Source organism: Argopecten irradians, chromosome 5 (assembly GCF_041381155.1).
Source record: "Argopecten irradians isolate NY chromosome 5, Ai_NY, whole genome shotgun sequence".
Lineage (NCBI taxonomy): Eukaryota > Metazoa > Mollusca > Bivalvia > Pectinida > Pectinidae > Argopecten > Argopecten irradians.
In genome coordinates, this window is record NC_091138.1 from 937,580 (window position 1) to 963,311 (window position 25,732).

Genomic DNA, 25,732 nt, shown 5'->3' on the forward strand with positions numbered 1-25,732 from the left:
ACAAACAGATGGTAGTAACCACTGAAGTATCGAGGATGGTCTAATGTCGGACTCTACAAACAGATGGTAGTAACCACTGAAGTATCGAGGATGGTCTAATGTCGGACTCTACAAACAGATGGTAGTAACCACTGAAGTATCGAGGATGGTCTAATGTCGGACTCTACAAACAGATGGTAGTAACCACTGAAGTATCGAGGATGGTCTAATGTCGGACTCTACAAACAGATGGTAGTAACCACTGAAGTATCGAGGATGGTCTAATGTCGGACTCTACAAACAGATGGTAGTAACCACTGAAGTATCGAGGATGGTCTAATGTCGGACTCTACAAACAGATGGTAGTAACCACTGAAGTATCGAGGATGGTCTAATGTCGGACTCTACAAACAGATGGTAGTAACCACTGAAGTATCGAGGATGGTCTAATGTCGGACTCTACAAACAGATGGTAGTAACCACTGAAGTATCGAGGATGGTCTAATGTCGGACTCTACAAACAGATGGTAGTAACCACTGAAGTATCGAGGATGGTCTAATGTCGGACTCTACAAACAGATGGTAGTAACCACTGAAGTATCGAGGATGGTCTAATGTCGGACTCTACAAACAGATGGTAGTAACAACTGAAGTATCGGAGGATGGTCTAATGTCGGACTCTACAAACAGATGGTAGTAACCACTGAAGTATCGAGGATGGTCTAATGTCGGACTCTACAAACAGATGGTAGTAACCACTGAAGTATCGAGGATGGTCTAATGTCGGACTCTACAAACAGATGGTAGTAACCACTGAAGTATCGAGGATGGTCTAATGTCGGACTCTACAAACAGATGGTAGTAACCACTGAAGTATCGAGGATGGTCTAATGTCGGACTCTACAAACAGATGGTAGTAACCACTGAAGTATCGAGGATGGTCTAATGTCGGACTCTACAAACAGATGGTAGTAACCACTGAATATCGAGGATGGTCTAATGTCGGACTCTACAAACAGATGGTAGTAACCACTGAAGTATCGAGGATGGTCTAATGTCGGACTCTACAAACAGATGGTAGTAACCACTGAAGTATCGAGGATGGTCTAATGTCGGACTCTACAAACAGATGGTAGTAACCACTGAAGTATCGAGGATGGTCTAATGTCGGACTCTACAAACAGATGGTAGTAACCACTGAAGTATCGAGGATGGTCTAATGTCGGACTCTACAAACAGATGGTAGTAACCACTGAAGTATCGAGGATGGTCTAATGTCGGACTCTACAAACAGATGGTAGTAACCACTGAAGTATCGAGGATGGTCTAATGTCGGACTCTACAAACAGATGGTAGTAACCACTGAAGTATCGAGGATGGTCTAATGTCGGACTCTACAAACAGATGGTAGTAACCACTGAAGTATCGAGGATGGTCTAATGTCGGACTCTACAAACAGATGGTAGTAACCACTGAAGTATCGAGGATGGTCTAATGTCGGACTCTACAAACAGATGGTAGTAACCACTGAAGTATCGAGGATGGTCTAATGTCGGACTCTACAAACAGATGGTAGTAACCACTGAAGTATCGAGGATGGTCTAATGTCGGACTCTACAAACAGATGGTAGTAACCACTGAAGTATCGAGGATGGTCTAATGTCGGACTCTACAAACAGATGGTAGTAACCACTGAAGTATCGAGGATGGTCTAATGTCGGACTCTACAAACAGATGGTAGTAACCACTGAAGTATCGAGGATGGTCTAATGTCGGACTCTACAAACAGATGGTAGTAACCACTGAAGTATCGAGGATGGTCTAATGTCGGACTCTACAAACAGATGGTAGTAACCACTGAAGTATCGAGGATGGTCTAATGTCGGACTCTACAAACAGATGGTAGTAACCACTGAAGTATCGAGGATGGTCTAATGTCGGACTCTACAAACAGATGGTAGTAACCACTGAAGTATCGAGGATGGTCTAATGTCGGACTCTACAAACAGATGGTAGTAACCACTGAAGTATCGAGGATGGTCTAATGTCGGACTCTACAAACAGATGGTAGTAACCACTGAAGTATCGAGGATGGTCTAATGTCGGACTCTACAAACAGATGGTAGTAACCACTGAAGTATCGAGGATGGTCTAATGTCGGACTCTACAAACAGATGGTAGTAACCACTGAAGTATCGAGGATGGTCTAATGTCGGACTCTACAAACAGATGGTAGTAACCACTGAAGTATCGAGGATGGTCTAATGTCGGACTCTACAAACAGATGGTAGTAACCACTGAAGTATCGAGGATGGTCTAATGTCGGACTCTACAAACAGATGGTAGTAACCACTGAAGTATCGAGGATGGTCTAATGTCGGACTCTACAAACAGATGGTAGTAACCACTGAAGTATCGAGGATGGTCTAATGTCGGACTCTACAAACAGATGGTAGTAACCACTGAAGTATCGAGGATGGTCTAATGTCGGACTCTACAAACAGATGGTAGTAACCACTGAAGTATCGAGGATGGTCTAATGTCGGACTCTACAAACAGATGGTAGTAACCACTGAAGTATCGAGGATGGTCTAATGTCGGACTCTACAAACAGATGGTAGTAACCACTGAAGTATCGAGGATGGTCTAATGTCGGACTCTACAAACAGATGGTAGTAACCACTGAAGTATCGAGGATGGTCTAATGTCGGACTCTACAAACAGATGGTAGTAACCACTGAAGTATCGAGGATGGTCTAATGTCGGACTCTACAAACAGATGGTAGTAACCACTGAAGTATCGAGGATGGTCTAATGTCGGACTCTACAAACAATGGTAGTAACAGAAGTATCGAGGATGGTAGACTCTACAAACAGATTTGAACCACTGAAGTATCGAGGATGGTCTAATGTCGGACTCTACAAACAGATGGTAGTAACCACTGAAGTATCGAGGATGGTCTAATGTCGGACTCTACAAACAGATGGTAGTAACCACTGAAGTATCGAGGATGGTCTAATGTCGGACTCTACAAACAGATGGTAGTAACCACTGAAGTATCGAGGATGGTCTAATGTCGGACTCTACAAACAGATGGTAGTAACCACTGAAGTATCGAGGATGGTCTAATGTCGGACTCTACAAACAGATGGTAGTAACCACTGAAGTATCGAGGATGGTCTAATGTCGGACTCTACAAACAGATGGTAGTAACCACTGAAGTATCGAGGATGGTCTAATGTCGGACTCTACAAACAGATGGTAGTAACCACTGAAGTATCGAGGATGGTCTAATGTCGGACTCTACAAAGAGATGGTAGTAACCACTGAAGTATCGAGGATGGTCTAATGTCGGACTCTACAAACAGATGGTAGTAACCACTGAAGTATCGAGGATGGTCTAATGTCGGACTCTACAAACAGATGGTAACTACAGAAGTATCGAGGGATGGTCTAATATCGGACTCTACAAACTGATGGTAGTAACCACTGAAGTATCGAGGATGGTCTAATGTCGGACTCTACAAAGAGATGGTAGTAACCACTGAAGTATCGAGGATGGTCTTATGTCGGACTCTACAAAGAGATGGTAGTAACCACTGAAGTATCGAGGGTGGTCTAATGTCGGACTCTACAAACAGATGGTAGTAACCACTAAAGTATCGAGGATGGTCTAATGTCGGACTCTACAAACATATGGTAGTAACCACTGAAGTATCGAGGGTGGTCTAATGTCGGACTCTACAAACAGATGGTAGTAACCACTGAAGTATCGAGGATGGTCTAATGTCGGACTCTACAAACAGATGGTAGTAACCACTACTCCAATCTGTTTCGAGGATGGTCTAATGTCGGACTCTACAAACAGATTGTAGTAACCACTGAAGTATCGAGGATGGTCTAATGTCGGACTCTACAAACAGATGGTAGTAACCACTGAAGTATCGAGGATGGTCTAATGTCGGACTCTACAAACAGATGGTAGTAACCACTGAAGTATCGAGGATGGTCTAATGTCGGACTCTACAAACAGATGGTAGTAACCACTGAAGTATCGAGGATGGTCTAATGTCGGACTCTACAAACAGATGGTAGTAACCACTGAAGTATCGAGGATGGTCTAATGTCGGACTCTACAAACAGATGGTAGTAACCACGGAAGTATCGAGGATGGTCTAATGTCGGACTCTACAAACAGATGGTAGTAACCACTAAAGTATCGAGGATGGTCTAATGTCGGACTCTACAAACAGATGGTAGTAACCACTGAAGTATCGAGGATGTTCTAATGTCGGACTCTACAAACAGATGGTACTTCAACTACAGATGTCAGCAGTGCAGGAAACCATTAAAGGTATTTTCCAGAGAACATTTACGTGGTATATTGTTTTAGTAAAGAGGGTGCTATCGTCTTAGTGACGGCATTAAGTACAGACGTGAAGGATGATTTTGAAAGGAAAATTATCTGTCTTTCCAACGAATGAATGAATGTCCACTTTGCTACACGCTTTATATGGTTGTCCACTTTGTAACACGCTTGATATGATTGTTTACTTTGTTACACGCTCTTTGTTACACTTGAGTGATTGTCTACTTTGTTACACTTGAATGATTGTCTACTTTGTTACACTCTTGAATTATTGTCTATTTTTTACACGCTTAAATGATTGTCTTCTTCTAAATGCTTGAGTTTTACGCTTGAATGATTGTCTACTTTGTGTCATTGTTGAATGATTGTCTACTTTGCTACGCTTGAATGATTGTCTACTTTGTTACGCTTGAATGTTACGCTTGAATGATTGTCTACTTCGTTACACGCTTGAATGATTGTCTACTTTGTTACATTGTTGAATGATTGTCTACTTTTTTTACACTCTTGAAAGATTGTCTACTTTGTTACGCTTGAATGTTACGCTTGAATGATTATCTACTTTGTTTCATTGTTGAATGACGCTTGAATGATTGTCTACTTTGTTACACTCTTGAATAATTGTCTACTTTTTTACACGCTCAAATGATTGTCTACTTTGTTACACTCTTAAATAATTGCCTACTTTGTTACGCTTGAATGATTGTCTACTTTGTAACATTGTTGAATGATTGTCTACTTTGTTACACTCTTGAAAGATTGTTTACTTTTTTACACTTTTGAATGATTGTCTACTTTGTTATATTGTTGAATGATTGTCTACTTTATTACGCTTGAATGATTGTCTACTTTGTTATACGCTTGAATGTTATGCTTGAATGATTGTCTACTTTGTTACATTGTTGAATGATTGTCTACTTTGTTACGCTTGACTGTTACGCTTGAATGATTGTCTACTTTGTTACATTGTTGAATGATTGTCTACTTTGTTACACTCTTGAATGTTACGCTTGAATGATTGTCTACTTTGTTACGCTATTGAATGGTTGTCTACTTTGTTACACTCTTGAATGATTGTCTACTTTGTTACGCTTGAATGGTTGTATACTTAGTTACACTCTTGAATAATTGTCTACTTTGTTATACGCTTGACTGTTACGCTTGAATGATTGTCTACTTTGTTACGCTATTGAATGATTGTCTACTTTGTGACACTCTTGAATGATTGTCTACTTTGTTACACTCTTGAAAGATTGTCTAGTTTGTTACACTCTTGAAAGATTGTCTACTTTGTTACGCTTGACTGTTACGCTTGAATGATTGATTGTCTACTTTGTTACACTCTTGAATGATTGTCTACTTTGTTACGCTATTGAATGATTGTCTACTTTGTTACGCTTGAATGTTACGCTTGAATGATTGTCTACTTTGTAACATTGCTGAATGATTTTCTACTTTGTTACACTCTTGAATGATTGTCTACTTTGTTACGCTTGACTATTACGCTTGAATGATTGTCTACTTTGTTACGCTATTGAATGATTGTCTACTTTGTTACGCTTGAATGGTACGCTTGAATGATTGTCTACTTTGTTACATTCTTGAAAGATTGTCTACTATTTTACTCTCTTGAATGATTGTCTACTTTGTTACATTTTTGAATGATTGTCTACTTTGTTACATTTTTGAATGATTGTCTACTTTGTTACATTGTTGAATGATTGTCTACTTTGTTACATTGTTGAATGATTGTCTACTTTGTGACACTCTTGAATAATTGTCTACTTTGTTACATTGTTGAATGATTGTCTACTTTGTTACACTCTTGAATGATTGTCTACTTTGTTACACTCTTGAAAGATTGTGTACTTTGTTACACTCTTGAAAGATTGTCTACATTTGTATTTCACTTTTCTAGACTTTATATCTAAGTCTCTGATTTTAGGTATGATTTTGTCAACAGTTGATCTACTCGACCTGTAAATATTTCCAGAAACAAATATTCATATATGTATATATGTTTCTGATATTTCAGGATAAAACATTATCATAGTCGCATATAATTTTCTTTAAATGTAATTTATCAGAATGTCTGTGATGGGATGAATCAGAGATTGAGGATATTTATAAATTATATGTCTGGATGAAATACAAATATTTAGTACAGCTAGATCACGTTTATATCTATACTAGTGTAATGAATAAGAATCGATATAAATCCACGCACATTTATAACGTACATGTATGTAGAGTATTTGACAACCTCGGTATTTATAGTGACAAGTCCAAACGCGAATCAATCAAACTATCGATCGATTTAATGGCTCCGTGAGTACAACATGTTTGATTTCTGAAGTATTTTACATGTCTAATTGAATACAAAATCAACCTTATTTTGATAAGTTTAAAAAAAATACGCATGCTACTCTCACTATGCTACTCATGTGATTTCCGTTGCCTTAAAGCTGGAGTACACTATTAGCGAGTTTATCCAAGTGCGAAATGACGAGGTCACGTGACCGAGTGTCTGCCCCGTGTATTTGCATAAACGAGGAGACGACAGGTCGGGTCCCGACAAAAGGTAAATATAGCATTATCTATACACTAATTACGTTCACAACTTTTCCACGAAATGCACTTACTCGCTATTGTATGTTTTGACCACAGCAAAAACTCCGCGCTAGGGCCTGCTGGAAATTACAGAACGTTTTACAATATGGTTGACCTCGAAACATACTAAAGATTTCGTGCATGGCGAGCACTTGTATGTTGTGTATACAGACAGTGTTGTTTTTATATCGTCAATACAGGCAGTTTGCAGTCAGATAGGAGAACAAGTGTAGTTATATGTGTATGTTTTGGAACAATAGAATCTAATTTTGATTTAGCTAGACGTTATGCATGCCTAGGTTGTCCAGTAAGCGTGAAAATCCTATCGCGAAACGCCGCCCAGATATGTTGGATCCGCATATTTTATGTTGTCGGGATCTATAAATAGCCACGTCGAACCACAAACAATGCCATGTTTTCATGTGATCTATGTCTACTTGAGATTTCGTGGGGTCTTATTTAACATCGTCATAGTCTTAAAGGTAACGTTTTGTCGCTTAATATTACATTATACAATCGACCACGTTTTGTCGGTAAGTTACAGTGTATCGTATGGGATACACAAATGTGTACGTGAGAATCGACATGCTCTCAATGAAACCCCGTGGGGATTTACAGTCGTGAACCTATTGACCAAGTTATAATTTTACGATTGATTACATTATTTTTTTTCGTTCTCTCCAACACGTAAAATTTTGTGTTGATGTATTTATCTTCTGCAAATGAGAAACAATGTTGTACAATGTAAAATAATGTATATTAATAAGTATATGTATCTGTTTTATAATTGTTAAGGACAAACAAATTTAAAGATGATTTTGCTTTTCATTATAGAAATCTAAAAAATATGTAATGAAAAAAATGTTATCATTTAACTAAGATTAATAGTTTTCTCTTGAAAAATGAAATCATTTTATTTTTAAGTAAAATAAAGAAAAAACCTAGAGAGTGATAATTAATGAGTAACTATTGTGTTTTATGTATCATGTCATTTGTGGAGAATCTTCCCGTTATTGTGCAATAATAATGCATTGTTGCAGTTTTCACAAGGCGCAAGATTTAAATGCACATTTATATTCTTCGAAACAGAAGAAATTCTTATAATGAAGAAAAAAATCTACCTTTAGAATAAATAAAAAAAAACATGATTCACAAATTGTTTCCTATTATATCAATTATTATTTGTTTGGGTAAGATCGCAAGTAACAATTTGGGGAAAACCCCATGTGTCTATAAATAGCCACGCTGTGGCGACACATGCAAGGATTGTATATTGTATCGGTACTGTACAACAGTATTTAATCATCTGACATTGTAGGTACACTTGTCCTAACTATACACTAACAGATACATTCCGATAAATTGTTTATTGTTGTCTAACGTTACACAATATTGGTGTTTTTTTCCCCACACATTTCTATGGGAACGCGACAGGGATTTGAGCAGTTTATAAATTTTGACGGATGATTTCTGATATACATATACATTAGTTAATATAATAATAAATTAATTAGTGTTGGTAATCGGTTGTATAATTATAATCGATGATTTGTTTAGGACAACCTACTAATTATCCATTATATAAAGAAGTTTTTTTTTTTTTTTTTTTTTAATTCTAATTATTGTGTGTCTAAGGCATTTTGAAATGTGGTTTTGCACCAATACAAACATAATAAAAGTTAAGAACAGTAAAAAAACAACACAATTTATCTTCAATTTTAATAATTATAATTACTAATTTTCATAATTGATTGTCTTTGGGAAAATAATATCATAATCGATAAATCATTGATTAAAATCGAGAAGCGTTCTAACACTAAAATTAATTAAATGAAAGTTTGATTAAAAATCACACTCTATTTTACTATTTATAAAGAATTTTCTTTATTCAATAATTACTTGATAAATTGATTATGAGTCGATAATCGTATGAGTTGAGCTTCATTTCAAAGTTAATATTCTTACCATACAGACTCCGGCTTTCCTCCACTAACAAATTTTGCACATCCTTACATGACCCTGGCTGTTAATAGGACGATAAACTAATAAAAACAATAAAAACGTATGTGATTGTTTTTGTCATCTGGAATCTTACCGCAATTGTTACTGCTGAAAAGAAAAATTCACATTAATTTCACAATAAAAACAACCAAAACGAAACCGATCTGAAAGGTTTTATAAGAAATATTTACTTTCATGAAAACTTGGCCTGGCAACCAACTTTTTATAGTTGTGGCTCAGATTCTCCAATGTATTTATAAACCTATTTATTTGTTTGTTATTTGTAATCAACATTTGATTCATCTTAGTAAAATTAGAAGGTCAAACTGTTATATTGTAATGTAAGTAACTTTTGCAACTGAAGAAAAATACTTAATCGTCTACTCCTGCTTTTGATTTGAAAAAATACTGTTTGTCAGCGGTGGAGCATCTTTAAGATGGTTACACGTTTAAGATGTTGCTCTAAAAACAACCATGTGTGATGTGTTTACATGACGCAAATATTTATTGAGGATGTTTGACTGGTTTTAAATGCTACTTTTGATTGTTTGTTTATATTTATCATACATATTGACAACGACTGTCAGAAAAGTTGTTCAATGTCAAGGTCAACACTAATATAGCTTAGTCGGATAATTAAGCAGCTAAATGATGCGAGAAGAGCAGAAAGTCTTGCTTCACTCCATTCATTGTGAAAACTTGTGGTGAACTCTTTCTTATTGTAAATGCATTAGAATTCACCTATAAATGGGGATTCCCCTGCTAGCGAATGCTTATCCTAAAATAGCGCACCGTGCCTGTTGATACTACTACCAAAGTTAGGACACGTAGAGAAGTATCCGTTAGATTCAATCAGTTTTGTCAGTATTTTCATTGTATTCAAACGTGTTAAGAATGCCACCGAACAAATAAAATTGTGTTGATGAATGTGATGTAACTAGAATGCACACCTAATGTGACGTGTAGTTGGCTTCTTAAATATAGGAACTTTAGGTTATGTTAACCTCCAGATTACATGTGCGACATGTACGTGCTAAAAATAGCATAAAAGTTTATCTTTGACAAAACTGATGTTGTTTAGAGAAACCTTTTATGATAAATGATGCAATTGACCAACTTGTTTATAATTCTGAAATTGTTTGTTAGGTAATTGGTAGTCATCTAAAGCTTATTTTCAGAATACATTTAGAAGTTTCCATATATTGTTCACACAAATATTTCTTTACTAAAGGAAATCTCATTCAAGTGGAAAGTGTGACATACAACATAATATTTTATTTTTCATCTTGCACACTTATAAATACATAATCTAAACTAGCAAATCAGTAGGAAGAAAAGATTTACAAATTAAGAAATATTTGCATCTATATATATATAGATACGAAAATATATTTAATATATAATAAATTTGAAGTAAAATCCTTACGGACGAAAAATATAAGAAACAAGGACATAGTCATTCAGATCCCCCGCCAATGGAGATATCAAAGCTGAAGTAAGTTTGATTGTAGAGACTTATGTGTATGGAAAGAAAACAGGAAAAAGGAAGTTGAGCTAAAGAAAGATGGAGTATAATTCAAGTAGAGTGGGGCTGCAATTGTTGAATCAGGTATACAGCCTTGACATTAATTTATATTAGACTATATACACAAAGATGGGTGGAGTTTTGCAAAGTAACATTTACCATTTACCATGATATTTTCAGCAATGTTTCCATGGTAACGGAAAAAGTGCAAAAAATGAAAATAGCAAAAGGTACTACTAGACCATAAAAAGAAAGTGTCTATGAAGTTTCGTGGAAATATCTCTGCTGGTTTTAGAGTTATGCTCCGGAAATGAACCTGCTACAAAAATATGATATTTTCAGCAATGTTTCTATGGTTACAGAAAAAAGCACAAAAAGTGAAAACCTAAAAATAGCAAAAGGCACTACTAGACCATAAGAACAATGTGTCTATGAAGTTTCATGGAAATATCTCTGCTGGTTTTAGAGTTGTGCTCCGGAAACGATTCTTACACAAAAATCTGCCATTTTCAGCAATGTTTCCATGGTTACAGAAAAAAGTACAAAAAGTGAAAACTTTAAAATAGCAAAAGGCACTACTAGACCATAAGACAAATGTGTCTATGAAGTTTCGTGGAAATATCTCTTCTGGTTTTAGAGTTATGCTCCGGAAACGAACCTGGTACAAAAATATGCTATTTTCAGCAATGTTTCTATGGTTACAGAAAAAAGTACAAAACGTGAAAACCTTAAAATAGCAAAAGGCACTACTAGACCATAAGACCAATGTGTGTATGAAGTTTCGTGGAAATATCTCTACTGGTTTTAGAGTTATGCTCCGGAAACCATTCGTACGGACGGACGGACAGACGGACGGACGGACAGACAGATGGACGGACGGACGGACGGACGGACGGACGGAACCCATTTGTATATCCCCCGCCAACTTCGTTGGGCGGGGGATAATAAAAACAGTAATGACTGACTAGTTACATGAGCGCTTTGGCTCCATTCAAGGGAGCTCTTCAGACTATATAGAAGCCATCCATCACACGCTTGCTTGGATAATTTTCAGAGTGATCAAACTATGTGCAGGCTTTATTTGTAAATTTTCTTGGCAATAGTTTGGCTCTGTCCCTGGTGATATTTGAAAAATCTCGTTCATATCAATACACACAAAACAAATTGTAAAACCTTGACCTTTTATTGTCTGTTATTGTTGACAGGAAGTGTGTGAACTGCTGTAATAAACTTATTGTGACAAGTTTGAACTTGTAAGATGATTCTTATCAGAGCAATGATAGCTATAGGAGTTCCCAACAATTGTTCACCTATCTTTTTAAGTTAATTTTAATTATGGTGTTGTCTTCGTTACATTTAGTGATATTTTTCATGCGTGGGAATCTGTTTATTGGTGCAGTTGAACAGAAGTAAGTTATCATAATTAGGTAGGCATCAAATGATCATGACTTACAATAACGGTTCACTAGACACAGTCACCTTGACACTTATATATTGTGATTATTTATGATTCCAGTTTTATTCGGTGCGAAGCAGAAACGTCAAGGTTTTCAATGTAAAGCAGTTCAATGGAAAAACTAAAAAGTAAATGTTGTAAAATCAGCAGAAAAATTTGCGCAGAGCTCTAGATCCATTTAGTGTATGACACTTGTGGCAACAACACTTGAATGTGGCGACCACAGAAATTCAACTGCCTTGTATCGTAAATGTGTTGGAATCCACCTCTGAAAGGGGATTCCCCAGCGAGCGAAATGCTTATCTTAAAATAGCGCAGTGTTCATCGATACAACTTCCAAGTTGGGAAATGTAAATAAGGATACGTTAAATTGTTGGAACTAATTATATCAAGTACTTTAGATCTCTAGTTATGTTGATGACTTTTCATATATATTAACTTAAGTGTGAATATATTATTTCTGCGTCACATTAATTTCTAGACTGCACCCATTAATGTGTTCAGTGGGTTCCAGTGCACAGAGAATGACATTGAACATGTTATTTTTCTGATTGAATGTGATGGTCTTACATATAGATAATGTAACTTGTAGAAAGCTGATTTATTTGGCAGGTAATATCCGTAACAACATGCTGATTGATATCTGTTAGCATCATCATTTTACGGACAGCTTAATGAAAATGAGCTACTTGAGACGATGTTCACAGAATAAAAAATATGAAAAAAATTACTAAGAATAAAATACATGAAGATATAGTGTATATAAAATTTTATAATGCTATGATCAACAACTTTGTTATTAAAGTGCTCCTTTTAATGATTTTAAAACTTTTAATTTTGATGAAAGTTAGCAAAGCTCATTTTCCATTCTACTGAGTTTTGGAGTGGAATGTAAGACCTGCACTCAATGAGATTGATTTTTCTAAAAGTGCAATTTATTGAATTCATAAAATTGGTGTGTTTTTTTTTTACATATGGAACATTTATTAAACATTGTTTGAGGAAATGAAACGTTAAATTTGATAGCATACTTTTATTTCTAAGTAATCGAGTCTGAAATAAACTAAATACCAGATGCACTTCTGTTTGAAGGAACTGATCATTGGATCGGTTATGATATTATGGTCAATCGGTGATTGTATTAACGGAAAAATCAACAAAAATGTCAAGAAACGTGAGCAAATATAAAAATAATAATAATAATTAAAAAAACCCATAAAGAATTTAATCAAAACGTCTTTTGATTTTGGTTCTATTTCCAAGTCAACAAATTTGTGGCTCCTTTTTTTGTCTACAGTTGCTTGGCAGATGGATATTTCCCTCCATGAATGTGCTCGAGTGGGGCTGGTTTACGTGACTTGCTTCACGTGTCCATGACTTGTATTGATTTTGTTGTGAGTTGTGAGACGTATAATAGATTTCCTTTTTGGTCGTAGGGCTGTATCGGTTTTTGATCAGTTGTTACAGACAGCATTGTACTGTATAGGCTGTTCACTGAATCACCAGGCCGTGATCTAATTCAATAAAATTAGGAACATTATATGAATAATAGTTTCTCTAATACATCTGTAGCTGTCCTATTCAAATAAGTTAAAAATAAAGGATATTTAGAAGAAAGCAAAGCTCGCTTAATAATTTAATAATGATAGAAAGTAGTAATTTTATTGTAATTTGAAAGCAGTAACTGTATACACAAATAAATCCAGTGTTTGACATAAGCTACCATCCACACGAGCTAGGTCAACCTTTATTGATTCTAGGACACTATAGTTTATCAGGAGCTACCACTGCAAAGAGATATCCGGGTCACCAGGAACAATGACATTCACAGCTTCATATAATGTCAGCATTTCTCTTCAATTGCACAATCTGAATTAAATTTTCTTCTTCATCCAAAAAATATGTTTATAATCTATTATTTCAAAAAAGTTTGATGTTATGATAATGAGATTTAGTGTTTCCTTGTTGTGTATATATATAATGAGATTTTGTTTATAAGAGTTTGTTTTTCCTCGTAGTTTGCAGAAGGTGATGTGTGATGGATGATGGAAGGGTACGGGCAGATGGAGGGTGGGCCATGGCACAAGGGCAGTTCCCCTTCCCTGGTACCTACAATCCCCTGGGCACCGCTGTGACTCCACCCAATAAGGATGTGTCCCCTAGTAGCTACAGTTCCCAAGGGAATGCTGGTCCACCCAATAAGGACGTGTCTTCAATCCCAGGGATGTCTTCTTTCAAGGCTGGCATTCCTGTAGGAAAGGAAGGCTGTCCATCGATTGATGTTAGATTCTATGGTGCTCCTAGACCTGCGACTGGACTGGATGGTCCAGGCTTCAGTGGACCTAGTACCAGTCTTGGACTGTCCACTGTCCCAAAGCCAGGACCGCTGGCCCCGGGGTGGAAGCAGTTTGGTTCGGGTGGGATGGCAGGGATGTTTGGTCAGCCTGACAATCCCACAGCAGAGGTAAGTATTTGTTCTGTTATTCTATATAACTAAGCTGTAATTATATGTTTTAGAACTTTCTGCTCCAGAGCTTTTTGTGCTGAAATTTAATTTCACTATTTACATTTTTTGTCTGTTGATAATTAATCAACAATTATTGAAATTGCATTAGTTCATCATGATGCTTACCTTAAACTCTTTATAATCATTTAGGCTAAAATATGGTAGTACCAAATTAAGTACATACAGGTATATAATATAAATATATATATATTAACAGTAATAATAATTAAATACCACTAAAAAAAACCTGATATAATCAGATAAAAAAAACCCTTAAAAACCTGTTCAAAACTGACCAATATTTTGTTTATCTTGCATGCTGATCATGCACTTACAATTATGAAGAAAAATAGTTTGGAACACATAGCAAGTTTGTACTGAATGATGTAATCAAAACCAATAAATCATCAAAGAATCACTAAATAAATGAATGATAACTTATTTGAGTAAGTTTCCTGTCTTCTGATTGCTGGAGAACTTGGTAGATTTATGAGAAGTTCCCAGGTGTACAAATCAGTTGTGTGTACAAAGCCTTGAGGGTCAAAGGCACTGACTAATCAGGTGATTAAACAGACTGACCAATGGATCATCTAGTGTGGTCAAGAATTTGGCGGGAGACATTGTGAGGCACAGCTGAGTAACATATTGTGTTCATCAGATATCAAATAGACAGGGAAAATATGTACTGACTGTACTAGTGACCTTGGGTCAGTGTTGGTCAGTGTATTCAGAGTGACCAGTGTATACACACAAGTCATGAGTGTAGGTAGGTCACGAGGTCAACTTCCTAGGGGCCTGATTATATATGAGGGGGACCTCCTGAGCTAACTGTAACTACTTACTGTTGATCTATCTCACACCTGTTGGGGTGAGGTGGGGCTCTAAATGAGGGGGGTCTCCTGAGCTAACTATAACTACTTACTGTTGATCTATCTCACACCTGTTGTGGTGAGGGGGCTCTATATAAGGGGGGTCTCCTGAGCTAACTATAACTACTTACTGTTGATCTATCTCACACCTGTTGGGGTGAGGTGGGGCTCTATATCTCCTGAGCCAACTGTAACTACTTACTGTTGATCTATCTCACACCTGTGTGGTGAGAGGGGCTCTATATAAGGGGGACCTCCTGAGCTAATTGTAACAACTTACTGTTTATGTATCTCGCACCTGTTGTGTTGAGGGGGCTCTATATGAGAGGGGACCTCCTGAGCTAACTGTAACTACTTGCTGTTGATCTATCTCACCCCTGTTGGGGTGAGGTGGGGCTCTAAATGAGGGGGGTCTCCTGAGCTAACTGTAACAACTTACTGTTTATGTATTTCGCACCTGTTGTGGTGAGGGGGCTCTATATAAGGGGGGTCTCCTGAGCTAACTATAACTACTAACTGTTGATCTATCTCACACCTGTTGGGGTGAGGTGGTGCTCTATATGAGGGGTACCTCCTGAGCTAACTGTAACTTCTTACTGTTGATCTATCTCACACCTGTTGTTGTGAGATGGGGCTCTACATGAGGGGGACCTCTTGAGCTAACTATAACTACTTACTGTTGATCTATCCCACACCTGTTGTGGTGAGGGGGGCTCTATATGAGAGGGGTCTCCTGAGCTAACAGTAACTACTTACTGTTGATCTATCTCACACCTGTGGGGTTAGGGGGGGCTCTATATGAGGGGACCTTCTGAGCTAACTGTAACTACTTACTGTTGATCTATCTCACACCTGTGGGGTTAGGGGGGGCTCTATATGAGGGGACCTTCTGAGCTAACAGTAACTACTTACTGTTGATCTATCTCACACCTGTGGGGTTAGGGGGGGCTCTATATGAGGGGACCTTCTGAGCTAACTGTAACTACTTACTGTTGATCTATCTCACACCTGTGGGGTGAGGGGGCTCTACATGAGGGGGACCTCTTGAGCTAATTGTAACTACTTACTGTTGATCTATCTCACACCTGTTGTGGTGAGGGGGACTCTATATGAGGGGGACCTACTGAGCCAACAGTAACTACTTACTGTTGATCTATCTCACACCTGTGGGATGAGGGGGGCTCTATATAAGGGGGACCTCCTGAGCTAATTATAACTACTTACTGTTTATCTCACACAAGGTTAAACAACCTCCTCCCCAGTTCTCTCAAGATTAAACAACCTCCTCCCCAGTTCTCTCAAGATTAAACAACCTCCTCCCCAGTTCTCTCAAGATTAAACAACCTCCTCCCCAGTTCTCTCAAGATTAAACAACCTCCTCCCCACTTCTCCCAAAGTTAAACAACCTCCTCCCCACTTCTTCCAAGGTTAAACAACCTCCTCCCACTTCTCCCAAGGTTAAACAACCTCCTCCCCACTTCTCCCAAGGTTAAACAACCTCCTCCCCACTTCTCCCAAGGTTAAACAACCTCCTCCCCACTTCTCCCAAGGTTAAACTATCCTATCCACATTTCTTCCAAGGTAAAACAACCTCCTCCCCACTTCACCCAAGGTTAAATAACCTCCTCCACACTTCTCCCAAGGTTAAATTACCTCCTCCCCACTTCTCCCAAGGTTTAATTATTTTCTTCCCACTTCTGACAAGGTAAATTACCTCCTCTCCATTTCTCTCAAGGTTAAACAACCACCTCCCCACTACCCCCAAGGTTAAACAACCTCCTCCCCACTTCTCTCAAGGTTAAATAACCTCCTCCCCACTTCTCTAAAGATAAACAACCTCTTCCCCACTTCCCCCAAGGTTAAACAACCCCCTCCCCACTTCTCCCAAGGTTAAACAACCTCCTCCCCACTTCTCCCAAGGTTTAACAATCCCATCCAAACTTCTCCCAAGGTTAAACAACCTCCTTCCCACTTCGCCCAAGGTTAGACAACCTCCTCCCCACTTCTCCAAGGTTTAACAATCCCATCCAAACTTCTCCTAAGGTTAAACAACCTCCTTCCCACTTCTCCCAAGGTTAAACAACCTCCTTCCCACTTCATCTAAGGTTAAACAACCTCCTCCCCACTTCTCCCGAGGAGAAACAACCTCCTCCCCACTTCCCCCAAGGTTAAACAACCTCCTCCCCACTTCTCTCAAGGTTAAACAACCTCCTCCCCACTTCTCCCAAGGTTAAACAATCCCATCCAAACTTCTCCCAAGGTTAAACAACCTCCTTCCCACTTCTCCCAAGGTTAAACAACCCCCTCCCCACTTCTCCCAAGGTTTAACAACCTCCTCCACACTTCTCCCAAGGTTAAACAACCTCCTGCCCTCTTCACCCAAGGTTAAATAACCTCCTCCCCACTTCTCCCAAGGTTAAATTACCTCCTCCCCACTTCTCCCATGGTTAAATAACCACATCCTCACTTCTCCCAAGGTTAAACAACCTCCTCCCCACTTCTCCCAAGGTTAAATAACCTCATCCTCACTTCTCCCAAGGTTAAACAATCTCCTCCCCACTTCTCCCAAGGTTAAACAACCTCCTCCCCACTTCTTCCAAGGTTAAACAACCTCCTCCCCACTTCTCCCAAGGTTAAACAACCCCCTTCCCACTTCTCCCAAGGTTAAACAACCTCCTCCCCACTTCTCCCAAGGTTAAACAACCTCCTTCCCACTTCTCCCAAGGTTAAACAACCTCCTCCCCACTTTTCCCAAGGTTAAACAACCTCCTCTCCACTTCTCTCAAGGTTAAACAACCTCCTCTCCACTTCTCTCAAGGTTAAACAATCTCCTCCCTACTTCTCCCAAGGTTAAACAACCTCCTCTCCACTTCTCTCAAGGTTAAACAACCTCCTCCCCACTTCTCCCAAGGTTAAATAATATCTTCCCCACTTCTTCCAAGGTTAAACAACCTCCTCCCCACTTCTCCCAAGGTTAAACAACCCCCTTCCCACTTCTCCCAAGGTTAAACAATCCCCTTCCCACTTCTCCCAAGGTTAAACAACCCCCTTCCCACTTCTCCCAAGGTTAAACAACCCCCTTCCCACTTCTCCCAAGGTTAAACAACCCCCTTCCCACTTCTCCCAAGGTTAAACAACCCCCTTCCCACTTCTCCCAAGGTTAAACAACCCCCTTCCCACTTCTCCCAAGGTTAAACAACCCCCTTCCCACTTCTCCCAAGGTTAAACAACCCCCTTCCCACTTCTCCCAAGGTTAAACAACCCCCTTCCCACTTCTCCCAAGGTTAAACAACCCCCTTCCCACTTCTCCCAAGGTTAAACAACCCCCTTCCCACTTCTCCCAAGGTTAAACAACCCCCTTCCCACTTCTCCCAAGGTTAAACAACCCCTTCCCACTTCTCCTAGGGGATTATTGCTAATGGAGTTGGAGTATAACACTCCCCAAGCACACCTACACACATGCATACCTACACACATGCATACCTACACACATACACACCTCCACCACCACCACCACCATCATCACTACACTGCTTTTAAATTGACCTTGTAGACCTCTTTATTGATCACAACTTCAGATAATCATACAGATAAAAGGTAACAACTACCCCGGTTACTTCCCTTAGTTACAATTGACAAGTCTAAAAAATTGATAGAGCCAAAAGGCCATAGATACTTTAATACTACACTGTAATATATATTGGATTTGTAATTTATAACATTGGTTTTGGTTTGAAGTAAACTATATCATGTGATGAGGACTGTTGTAGGTGTAGGACTAATTTCTTTTGGAGGTGGAATGGGAGGGGGGGCACGTAGAGGGTTGTCATAAAAGAATCCTCAATATACAATGACTAGGTTAGGGATGAAAGGAAGATGTGTAGGAGACAGATAAAATCTAATGTATAGAAAGAGAATTGGTCGTTAGAGGACTAAAGGAAGTTGTGTGGGAGACAGATGAAATCTAATGTATAGAAAGAGAATTGGTCGTTAGAGGACTAAAGGAAGTTGTGTAGGAGACAGATAAAATCTAATGTATAGAAAGAGAATTGGTCGTTAGAGGACTAAAGGAAGTTGTGTTGGAGACAGATGAAATCTAATGTATAGAAAGAGAATTGATCGTTATAGGACTAAAGGAAGTTGTGTTGGAGACAGATGAAATCTAATGTATAAAAGGAATGTTGAGGACTAAAGGAAGTTGTGTTGGAGACAGATGAAATCTAATGTATAGAAAGAGAATTGGTCGTTAGAGGACTAAAGGAAGTTGTGTGGAGACAGATGAAATCTAATGTATAGAAAGAGAATTGGTCGTTAGAGGACTAAAGGAAGTTGTGTGGGAGACAGATGAAATCTAATGTATAGAAAGAGAATTGGTCGTTAGAGGACTAAAGGAAGTTGTGTGGGAGACAGATGAAATCTAATGTATAGAAGGAGAATTGGTTGTTAGAGGACTAAAGGAAGTTGTGTGGGAGACAGATGAAATCTAATGTATAGAAGGAGAATTGGTCGTTAGAGGACTAAAGGAAGTTGTGTGGGAGACAGATGAAATCTAATGTATAGAAGGAGAATTGGTTGTTAGAGGACTAAAGGAAGTTGTGTGGGAGACAGATGAAATCTAATGTATAGAAGGAGAATTGGTTGTTAGAGGACTAAAGGAAGTTGTGTGGGAGACAGATGAAATCTAATGTATAGAAAGAGAATTGGTCGTTAGAGGACTAAAGGAAGTTGTGTGGGAGACAGATGAAATCTAATGTATAGAAGGAGAATTGGTTGTTAGAGGACTAAAGGAAGTTGTGTGGGAGACAGATGAAATCTAATGTATAGAAGGAGAATTGGTTGTTAGAGGACTAAAGGAAGTTGTGTGGGAGACAGATGAAATCTAATGTATAGAAGGAGAATTGGTTGTTAGAGGACTAAAGGAAGTTGTGTGGGAGACAGATGAAATCTAATGTATAGAAAGAGAATTGGTCGTTAGAGGACTAAAGGAAGTTGTGTGGGAGACAGATGAAATCTAATGTATAGAAAGAGAATTGATCGTTTAGAGGACTAAAGGAAGTTGTGTGGGAGACAGATGAAATCTAATGTAATAGAAGGAGAATTGATCGTTAGAGGACTAAAGGAAGTTGTGTGGGAGACAGATGAAATCTAATGTATAGAAGGAGAATTGGTTGTTAGAGGACTAAAGGAAGTTGTGTGGGAGACAGATGAAATCTAATGTATAGAAGGAGAATTGGTTGTTAGAGGACTAAAGGAAGTTGTGTTGGAGACAGATGAAATCTAATGTATAGAAAGAGAATTGGTCGTTAGAGGACTAAAGGAAGTTGTGTGGGAGACAGATGAAATCTAATGTATAGAAGAGAATTGATGTTAGAGGACTAAAGGAAGTTGTGTGGGAGACAGATGAAATCTAATGTAGAAGTGTGTTGTGTGGAGACAGATGAAATCTAATGTATAGAAGGAGAATGGTTGTTAGAGGACTAAAGGAAGTTGTGTGGGAGACAGATGAAATCTAATGTATAGAAAGGAGAATTGGTCGTTAGAGGACTAAAGGAAGTTGTTGTAGACAGATGAATCTAATGGAGACAGATGAAATCTAATGTATAGAAGGAGAATTGGTTGTTAGAGGACTAAAGGAAGTTGTGTTGGAGACAGATGAAATCTAATGTATAGAAAGAGAATTGGTTGTTAGAGGACTAAAGGAAGTTGTGTGGGAGACAGATGAAATCTAATGTATAGAAGGAGAATTGGTTGTTAGAGGACTAAAGGAAGTTGTGTTGGAGACAGATGAAATCTAATGTATAGAAAGAGAATTGGTCGTTAGAGGACTAAAGGAAGTTGTGTTGGAGACAGATGAAATCTAATGTATAGAAAGAGAATTGGTTGTTAGAGGACTAAGGAAGTTGTTGGGAGACAGATGAAATCTAATGTAAGAAGAGAATTGGGTTAGAGGACTAAAGGAAGTTGTGTGGGAGACAGATGAAATCTAATGTATAGAAAGAGAATTGGTTGTTAGAGGACTAAAGGAAGTTGTGTGGGAGACAGATGAAATCTAATGTATAGAAGGAGAATTGGTTGTTAGAGGACTAAAGGAAGTTGTGTGGGAGACAGATGAAATCTAATGTATAGAAAGAGAATTGTTCGTTAGAGGACTAAAGGAAGTTGTGTTGGAGACAGATGAAATCTAATGTATAGAAAGAGAATTGGTCGTTTAGAGGACTAAAGGAAGTTGTGTTGGAGACAGATGAAATCTAATGTATAGAAAGAGAGAATTGGTCGTTACAGATGAAATCTTAAGGAAGTTGTGTTGGAGACAGATGAAATCTAATGTATAGAAAGAGAATTGGTCGTTAGAGGACTAAAGGAAGTTGTGTGGGAGACAGATGAAATCTAATGTATAGAAAGAGAATTGGTCGTTAGAGGACTAAAGGAAGTTGTGTGGGAGACAGATGAAATCTAATGTATAGAAAGAGAATTGGTTGTTAGAGGACTAAAGGAAGTTGTGTGGGAGACAGATGAAATCTAATGTATAGAAGGAGAATTGGTCGTTAGAGGACTAAAGGAAGTTGTGTGGGAGACAGATGAAATCTAATGTATAGAAAGAGAATTGGTCGTTAGAGGACTAAAGGAAGTTGTGTGGGAGACAGATGAAATCTAATGTATAGAAAGAGAATTGGTCGTTAGAGGACTAAAGGAAGTTGTGTGGGAGACAGATGAAATCTAATGTATAGAAAGAGAATTGGTCGTTAGAGGACTAAAGGAAGTTGTGTGGGAGACAGATGAAATCTAATGTATAGAAAGAGAATTGGTCGTTAGAGGACTAAAGGAAGTTGTGTAGGAAACAGATAAAATCTAATGTATAGATGAGAATTGGTTGTTAGAGGACTAAAGGAAGTTGTGTAGGAGACAGATGAAATCTAATGTATAGAAAGAGAATTGGTCGTTAGAGGACTAAAGGAAGTTGTGTGGGAGACAGATGAAATCTAATGTATAGAAAGAGAATTGGTGTTAGAGGACTAAAGGAAGTTGTGTGGGAGACAGATGAAATCTAATGTATAGAAAGAGAATTGGTTGTTAGAGGACTAAAGGAAGTTGTGTGGGAGACAGATGAAATCTAATGTATAGAAAGAGAATTGGTCGTTAGAGGACTAAAGGAAGTTGTGTGGAGACAGATGAAATCTAATGTATAGAAAGAGAATTGGTCGTTAGAGGACTAAAGGAAGTTGTGTTGGAGACAGATGAAATCTAATGTATAGAAGGAGAATTGGTTGTTAGAGGACTAAAGGAAGTTGTGTGGGAGACAGATGAAATCTAATGTATAGAAAGAGAATTGGTCGTTAGAGGACTAAAGGAAGTTGTGTTGGAGACAGATGAAATCTAATGTATAGAAAGAGAATTGGTCGTTAGAGGACTAAAGGAAGTTGTGTGGGAGACAGATGAAATCTAATGTATAGAAAGAGAATTGGTCGTTAGAGGACTAAAGGAAGTTGTGTGGGAGACAGATGAAATCTAATGTATAGAAAGAGAATTGGTCGTTAGAGGACTAAAGGAAGTTGTGTGGGAGACAGATGAAATCTAATGTATAGAAAGAGAATTGGTCGTTAGAGGACTAAAGGAAGTTGTGTAGGAGACAGATGAAATCTAATGTATAGAAAGAGAATTGATCGTTATAGGACTAAAGGAAGTTGTGTGGAGACAGATGAAATCTAATGTATAGAAAGAGAATTGGTCGTTAGAGACTAAAGGAAGTTGTGTGGGAGACAGATGAAATCTAATGTATAGAAAGAGAATTGGTCGTTAGAGGACTAAAGGAAGTTGTGTGGGAGACAGATGAAATCTAATGTATAGAAAGAGAATTGGTCGTTAGAGGACTAAAGGAAGTTGTGTGGAGACAGATGAAATCTAATGTATAGAAAGAGAATTGGTTGTTAGAGGACTAAAGGAAGTTGTGTGGGAGACAGATGAAATCTAATGTATAGAAAGAGAATTGGTGTTAGAGGACTAAAGGAAGTTGTGTGGGAGACAGATGAAATCTAATGTATAGAAAGAGAATGGTCGTTAGAGGACTAAAGGAAGTTGTGTGGAGACAGATGAAATCTAATGTATAGAAAGAGAATTGGTCGTTAGAGGACTAAAGGAAGTTGTGTAGGAGACAGATGAAATCTAATGTATAGAAAGAGAATTGGTTGTTAGAGGACTAAAGGAAGTTGTGTGGGAGACAGATGAAATCTAATGTATAGATGAGAATTGGTTGTTAGAGGACTAAAGGAAGTTGTGTGGGAGACAGATGAAATCTAATGTATAGAAAGAGAATTGGTCGTTAGAGGACTAAAGGAAGTTGTGTAGGAGACAGATAAAATCTAATGTATAGAATGAGAATTGGTTGTTAGAGGACTAAAGGAAGTTGTGTGGGAGACAGATGAAATCTAATGTATAGAAAGAGAATTGGTTGTTAGAGGACTAAAGGAAGTTGTGTGGGAGACAGATGAAATCTAATGTATAGAAAGAGAATTGATCGTTAGAGGACTAAAGGAAGTTGTGTGGGAGACAGATGAAATCTAATGTATAGAAGGAGAATTGGTCGTTAGAGGACTAAAGGAAGTTGTGTGGGAGACAGATGAAATCTAATGTATAGAATGAGAATTGGTTGTTAGAGGACTAAAGGAAGTTGTGTGGGAGACAGATGAAATCTAATGTATAGAAAGAGAATTGGTTGTTAGAGGACTAAAGGAAGTTGTGTGGGAGACAGATGAAATCTAATGTATAGAAAGAGAATTGGTCGTTAGAGGACTAAAGGAAGTTGTGTGGGAGACAGATGAAATCTAATGTATAGAAAGAGAATTGGTCGTTAGAGGACTAAAGGAAGTTGTGTTGGAGACAGATGAAATCTAATGTATAGAAAGAGAATTGGTCGTTAGAGGACTAAAGGAAGTTGTGTGGGAGACAGATGAAATCTAATGTATAGAAAGAGAATTGGTCGTTAGAGGACTAAAGGAAGTTGTGTTGGAGACAGATGAAATCTAATGTATAGAAAGAGAATTGGTCGTTAGAGGACTAAAGGAAGTTGTGTAGGAGACAGATGAAATCTAATGTATAGAAAGAGAATTGGTCGTTAGAGGACTAAAGGAAGTTGTGTGGGAGACAGATGAAATCTAATGTATAGAAAGAGAATTGGTCGTTAGAGGACTAAAGGAAGTTGTGTTGGAGACAGATGAAATCTAATGTATAGAAAGAGAATTGGTTGTTAGAGGACTAAAGGAAGTTGTGTGGGAGACAGATGAAATCTAATGTATAGAAAGAGAATTGGTCGTTAGAGGACTAAAGGAAGTTGTGTGGAGACAGATAAATCTAATGTATAGAAAGAGAATTGGTCGTTAGAGGACTAAAGGAAGTTGTGTAGGAGACAGATGAAATCTAATGTATAGAAAGAGAATTGATCGTTATAGGACTAAAGGAAGTTGTGTGGGAGACAGATGAAATCTAATGTATAGAAAGAGAATTGGTCGTTAGAGGACTAAAGGAAGTTGTGTGGGAGACAGATGAAATCTAATGTATAGAAAGAGAATTGGTCGTTAGAGGACTAAAGGAAGTTGTGTGGGAGACAGATGAAATCTAATGTATAGAAAGAGAATTGGTCGTTAGAGGACTAAAGGAAGTTGTGTTGGAGACAGATGAAATCTAATGTATAGAAAGAGAATTGGTTGTTAGAGGACTAAAGGAAGTTGTGTGGGAGACAGATGAAATCTAATGTATAGAAAGAGAATTGGTTGTTAGAGGACTAAAGGAAGTTGTGTAGGAGACAGATGAAATCTAATGTATAGAAAGAGAATTGGTTGTTAGAGGACTAAAGGAAGTTGTGTGGGAGACAGATGAAATCTAATGTATAGAAAGAGAATTGGTCGTTAGAGGACTAAAGGAAGTTGTGTGGGAGACAGATGAAATCTAATGTATAGAAAGAGAATTGGTTGTTAGAGGACTAAAGGAAGTTGTGTGGGAGACAGATGAAATCTAATGTATAGAAAGAGAATTGGTCGTTAGAGGACTAAAGGAAGTTGTGTGGAGACAGATGAAATCTAATGTATAGAAAGAGAATTGGTTGTTAGAGGACTAAAGGAAGTTGTGTGGGAGACAGATGAAATCTAATGTATAGAAAGAGAATTGGTTGTTAGAGGACTAAAGGAAGTTGTGTAGGAGACAGATGAAATCTAATGTATAGAAAGAGAATTGATCGTTATAGGACTAAAGGAAGTTGTGTTGGAGACAGATGAAATCTAATGTATAGAAAGAGAATTGGTCGTTAGAGGACTAAAGGAAGTTGTGTGGGAGACAGATGAAATCTAATGTATAGAAAGAGAATTGGTTGTTAGAGGACTAAAGGAAGTTGTGTGGGAGACAGATGAAATCTAATGTATAGAAAGA

At 38.0% G+C, this 25,732-nt stretch overlaps 1 protein-coding gene across 2 annotated transcripts in view; it reads left to right on the forward strand.

The window, feature by feature from the left end:
- The first annotated feature begins 6,808 nt into the window (after positions 1 to 6,808).
- LOC138322608 (methylcytosine dioxygenase TET2-like) overlaps positions 6,809 to 25,732 on the forward strand; it is a 49,181-nt gene continuing 30,257 nt past the window's right edge. Inside the window, exons 1-2 of one of the 2 annotated variants that reach the window (XM_069266580.1) lie at positions 6,809 to 6,930; positions 13,960 to 14,405. In XM_069266580.1, coding sequence (XP_069122681.1) covers positions 13,980 to 14,405 — 426 coding nt within the window. In that variant the 5' untranslated portion in view covers positions 6,809 to 6,930; positions 13,960 to 13,979. Of the gene's footprint in view, positions 6,931 to 7,288; positions 7,442 to 13,959; positions 14,406 to 25,732 lie in introns of those variants that run through there. The other variant, XM_069266581.1, reaches the window with a different exon arrangement.